The sequence below is a fragment of the Convolutriloba macropyga genome, chromosome 2 (assembly GCF_964194025.1).
Source record: "Convolutriloba macropyga chromosome 2, txConMacr16.3, whole genome shotgun sequence".
In the NCBI taxonomy this organism is placed as follows: Eukaryota; Metazoa; Xenacoelomorpha; order Acoela; family Convolutidae; genus Convolutriloba; species Convolutriloba macropyga.
In genome coordinates, this window is record NC_134469.1 from 45,747,466 (window position 1) to 45,753,465 (window position 6,000).

The 6,000-nt window shown below is 34.9% G+C and overlaps 1 protein-coding gene across 1 annotated transcript in view; it reads left to right on the forward strand.

Annotated features, from left to right (window-relative positions):
- The window catches only part of LOC142358703 (uncharacterized), a 389,942-nt gene that overhangs the window by 193,905 nt on the left and 190,037 nt on the right, over positions 1–6,000 (forward strand). The window contains exon 8 of the mRNA XM_075410229.1: positions 44–302. Coding sequence (XP_075266344.1) covers positions 44–302 — 259 coding nt within the window. The remainder of the gene's footprint in view (positions 1–43; positions 303–6,000) is intronic.

The window sequence follows — 6,000 nt, forward strand, 5'->3', positions numbered from 1 at the left end:
GAAACTGGATTTTTGCTAAGCGTAAACGAAATTTTGTTTTTAGAAAGGAAGCCTTGTTGACTGGACGAATGAGCCAGACGGCTCCCTGATTGGGCGCGTTGTGATGAACAAGGGGGCCGGTCGTGAGCTGGGCTTAAAAGTTCGAGGCGGGCAGCCATTGGAAGAAGTGCTGCGTAATTCACATTTCAGCAATGCTGACATGAGTGATGTGGACTTCGCTGCGTACCGTGGAGTATTGAGTGCTTTTGTTGTCAATGTCAGGAGGGGAAGCCCGGCTGATAATGTGGCTGGATTAGTTCCTGGTTAGTTATTAGTGCCAGCCGTGTTAACAGGTAGGAAGTAAGGGTGATAGTTAGCTTATCTTATCCCCTAATTGAATTGAGTCCCGTTTCCTTCTTGTGATCCCGTCTCTCTCTGTAGCCTCTCTCAATGTATTTCAGGGAAGATTTGTTCCAAAAAGATGCTGCCCTTCGGTGGACCTCTTTTCTGAAACGATGCGATAGAGGGATATGAGGACAGTAATTGTTCTCCAATAAATCTTTAGCAATTAAATTAGTCCTGTGATTTTTTATGCGATTTTTCGCGTGATCGATTTTTCATCTGACGCTTTTAACTTCGTCATTAAAGACAGGATCAACAGGTAAAGCCCGGAGGACATTAAGTTCTCTTAGTGTCCTTCGGCGTGAAGGGTAGTTTTTAAAATTAAATTTGACCCCGCTCGCAGTCAGGCACCCACACACACACACACACTCACTGGCTCCTCCTCACTCCCCACCACCACTCCTTCGTCCCCCTCGTCCACCTAGCCATTTGGAACACCTCCGCTTGAACCTTGGAGAGCCGCACTTCGCCCCCGTCAGAACTTATCCCCTCAAAAACGGGATAAAGGGGTTAAGCCGGAGGACATAAACCGGAGGACACTCTCGTTTTTGTTGTCTAGACACTTAGTCTCAAAATGGCATTTCTCATAGGGTTTCCATTCTATTTAGTGAATCTGTTCAATGATTCTGTTGATAAGTTATTGTTCCAATTGATATGTTTTTTTTTAAGACTAACACATTTTATTTTCATAATTGATAGCCGCGAAGCGATTGCGGCTATTATTGGGGACATCGTAGTTTTTTTTCTAATTCGTCGTCTCCATCGATGATTCTTACGACCTGACTTCTTGGAATTGACTTTTTCAATGACTTCAGTGACTTCTACTGCTTTGCAGTAAAACTTTGTGCACGTGACGTCATTTCTGCTTTTAGGCCAATTGCGTGACTTACCTCACTGAAAAAAATGACTTCTGAACTCTTATGGAACTTTAAATTTAATGAACATTTACTAGTTAATGGTGTGCATATAAGTAGTGCCAAACTTACATGCCCTAATGCTTGATTAATAGTCCTGAGTTTTTTTATTTCGAATATCAATTTTAAAAAAGCTCTTTAGGGCTTTTTATAGACCGTCCGCATGTGTCATAAAATTGACAGCCTGAATGTAATCCAAAAAATCTAGTGATCTACTAAAGGACTGGTGCTAGGACTGGTCTAGTGGATCTGTCTATCTTATTTCTTTAGTTGTTTTAATACATGGAAGGCCACAAGCGTCTGTCGCGGCTACTTTCCAGCAATCTGCCGGCTATCTTCTATTATCTGATTTTTTAAGTTTTCCTCGTACTTGTTTTTTTAATAGCCTCGATGCAATATCTGGTTCTACTATCGGCCTTCTTTTGGGTTTTACGACTCAAAGAGGAGTAGTTGTTTTCTATCGGTTGTTGCGGCTCGAAGAGGAGTATTGGTTTTCTATCGGTCTTTGTCTTTTGTTTTTTTACAGGAAGTAGTTTTGTTCATGCGGCATTCTGACCAAAAAGCGAGAGCATGGTGAACAGATTTGTTGTAAGCGAGATAAATTCTTTGATCATGCGCTGCGTCCAGTGAATAACCGTTTGAGATTGAAAAATGTTTTAAAGAGCGGCGCATATAGATAACCGTTTTTAGCCGTTTTTTCTTCCATTTGGCTAAATTTTTTTAAGTGTAATTTGTTTTTTTTTCATCAATAGTTTTTGATCGATGCTTTATTAATATGTAACTTCCAAAATTTGACACTACAAAGTTTCGCACAGCCTAATAATTCTTTTCAAGTGTAAAATGGGCGTATATTTCTGAATTTTTTAGTTTATTTTTGAATTGACTTCATTATTTTTTTCGTTTTTGGATCTTTGACCGGATTTTTTTTGAAAAATGAGTGTATTTGGCAACGTTCGTTTGGCCATTCGTGCACTGAAAAACCCTTCTGGACGTTAGGTCGTTTTTGTTTTTGAGAAATGTACACATGCTAATGCGTTTTTTTTGCGATTTTTGTCGAGTTTTTTCTTGTTTTTTTTTCGTTTTTTGAGTTTAATTAGAAAAACAAAGGAATTGAAGAGCATGGAAATCATAGGTTGATTTTTGTTTTAGTTTTGTGAAAGAGAGTGATAATACTAGGTGTGAAAACTAATTGTGAATTTTCATCTATTTATCATTTTGCCTTTAAATTTTTAGCATTTTTGTGTTCTTCAGTTATAGCCTTTGCGGAGTTATGTGGCTGAAATTAGCTGTTCTAGGAGTTTTAGTAATTTTTTGTTGATAATTATTTTCTTGTTTTTTGGAGACAATTGGCTGAATTTGAGCAAATCTTTTCCCATTTTTGTATATTTTCTTAAGGTTTTTGCCAATTTCTTCTGAGCTTTCGCTTCACGGTGTAGTTTAGTCTGTGTGTTCTTATTCTTTAGGTGATTTTACTTTGAGTTGACACTTCAAATCTAGACATGGCAGTTTTCACTTGAATAAATTACACAAATTTTTTTTCAGGTTTTTGTCCTGGCAGTTTTTGTATATTTTCTTAAGGTTTTTGCCAATTTCTTCTGAGCTTTCGCTTCTCGCTGTAGTTTAGTCTGTGTGTTCTTATTCTTTAGGTGATTTTACTTTGAGTTGACACTTCAAATCTAGACATGGCAGTTTTCACTTGAATAAATTACACAAATTTCTTCTCAGGTTTTTGTCCTGGCAGTTTCCATTAGTTGTTTTATGTTTTCTTCTGCGTTTTGGATGGAGAGAAATTATTTAAAAAAGCTTTTGCCTAATAACAATTGTGAAGAATCTTGCAAGATAAACCGAACTTTTCACTTAAATAAATTAAAGTTTTTTTTAATTTCAGATTTTTGTTCTTTTTGTATGTTAATTGTTGTTTATTACTTCTCCGTCAAAAATTGGGTGGCTGACTCGGTTACGAAAAAATGTAATAAACATTATCTCAGATTAGTTGCTAGAAAATTTTATTGAGCATTTTTAGAGAATGTTTTGGAGAATATTATATTTGGTTTTTGTCCGTATTCATCTCCTTTTCCTTTGCTCGGTTTTCTCTTTGAAACCATATTATGAGAATGTCGGTCAATTGTTAATTTTTTATTGCAGACTAACTTGTATTACAGGGTTTTTTTTAACCAATACTTTTGTTTGGAGTCGCAATTAAAATTAAATTTTATTAGATGTTATATCAGTTTTTGTCAGTTAGTTTTCTCGTGATATTTTTCCTGTTGTTGTTTCAAAATGCTTAGTATAATTATGTAGAATGTGCATTAGGTCAGTGAGGATGGTCGATTTTTTACTTTGAGTCTTTTCAGGAATTCTTCTGGCAATGCTTTTTTTGGTTCTTTTTTACAGGAAGTGTCGTTCATACGGCAGTTAGACCTAATAGAGAAATTGGGAAAAGCTGTCATGGTAAACTGATTTCTGCTTAGCAAGAGAAGGTTTTTGATCATGCTCTGCGTTCGGTGAATGACTTTTTGGGATTGAAAGATGTTCCTAATAGAACGGCACATATAGATAACCATTTTTGGCCGTTTTTTAAATAGCCACACAGCGATAGCTGGGGCTATTATTGGCCTTCTCTTTGTTTTTTCTATTTTTGTTGTCAAGATTTTTGTTACGACCATATGAGGTCACCACTACTTTTTGTTCATTCGTTCATGCAATTTCAACTGAAATGCGTGCGTGACGTCATTTTTCACTCTTAGTGGAGTGAGTTTTTTTGTTCATTTGCGTGATTAAATTTTTTGTCTCGCGTGACTTAACTCACTCTCAAAAATGACTTCCTCACTTTTGAAGTTGACTTTTGATTACTTTAATTCAAAGAGATGAGGTCAAGTGGATGCGTCACCCTAAATGAAGGTTAATTAAGAGCAGCTGACGGAGGCAGCTATAGCTTAAACAGATTCTTAATCAAAATATAACTTCTCAGCCTACAATGAAAACACTATTTTTTTAGACAGCAGATCTACGAAGCTATTGAGGCTATTTTCTGGCAATCTGCCAGATATGTTCTTCCATTTGGCTTAATTTTTTAAGTGTAATTTGTTTTTTTTGTAGAAATAGTTTATGACAGAATGGAGAATATAAATAACCGTTTCTAGCCTTTTTCCGTTCAATTCGCCCATTTTTTTTAATTTTTGGAAATGATTTTCATTCAATGCTGTTTTAATTTGTCATGAAACACCACTGTGGTATCTGAAATTGATACCACAGTGAGCCTAACAATGCGTTTCAAGTGTAAAACGGACATCGATTTTTTTAAGTTTATCGTTAATTTTTGGGCTTTTGTCATGTATTTCTGCATTTTTGGATCTTTAAGAGGATTTCTTTTCAAATTTCAGTGTTTATGAAAACAATGAGAAAACTTTTTAACATTGTTTCCACATTCCAGCATGTCTCATGCTAGCATTCTCCTAAGGACTATAGTTTTTATATTTTTGTTTACTCTGGCTTTATCAGTTATTTGAAAGATTAAATGATCTAAGCCTTTTTCGTAGATGTTTTCTTTTTCATTTTTTTGTTTGCGATTCATTTCGTTTAATATAATGTAGCTCTAAGGTTTTGCTGGAATAAAGTTTAAAAGTTTTGACTAATGTATTTGCGAAAAATCTTGGGGCCTCAGCTTTACTGTCAAACGATTTTTTTTTCTGTTTTTTTTTTGTTTCCTTTGTTTTATTATTTTTTTTTTACTTTTTGCAGTAGATATAACTATTTTTTGGGAAAACTTGTTTATTGGTATCGATACTAGCCCCCATATCCTCTCAATAAGTAACAGGAGTGTCTCTAACAGCAAAATGAAATCAAATTAGTTCGCTCATTAAAAAAAATTCTTATCAGTTTCCATTGTTTCGTGTTCTTTCAAACCCAATCGAAAGAAAAGTTTCTTACGTTAATCGGGTTTTTCCGAATCGGGCTTTTACACCAAAATGGAGAAAAAAACCAAAGTGGTTTATAAAAAGGAGTTCTATTTTTTTCTATGAAAACCATCTTGTTTACGTTCTTTTAAGAAACCAACAACTTATACTATTAAAATCTTGTTTTAGCTTATAAATGGGATCAGAATGAAGATTGGCTAGAGATGTGATTTTGCAGAGAGGTCAATTGATATGACAAATTGGTAAAAAGTGATTGCGAAAGTTTATTTTTAATTGCAAGAAGCTGTTTAAACCAAAAACGCAAAAAACTAAGCTACAATCAAATAGGAAATTTGTTAACTTGCCTGATTGTACTGCTGAGTGAAAAATGTTCTAATGAATTTTTGTTTTGAAGAAATGGCTAAAAAGAGAAGGAAATAAAAGACTACGATTGTGATCTTAAGATTGTTTTTATGACAAACCAAATATCAATATAGTCCTTCTATATTGTCCTTTTAGACAAAGCTAACATGGTCTTTCTCAAGATAAAGATCAAAATTTGTACAAGCATGAGTTTCGTAATCAAAGACAAAATAGAAGGGACCAAAACTAATGAATGCGCGCGAAGAACCGACAAATAGTGGTTCTGTTCAAATTGAACAGCACTTGGAAGCCATTTTTAATTGCTCTCAAACGAAGTTTGTAGCAATTATATTAGTCCTGTCGGTCTTTTTTTTATGCGATTTTTCGCTTGACCAATTTTTCGTCTGACGCTTTTGACTTTTCATCCTCAAAAACGGGATAAACAG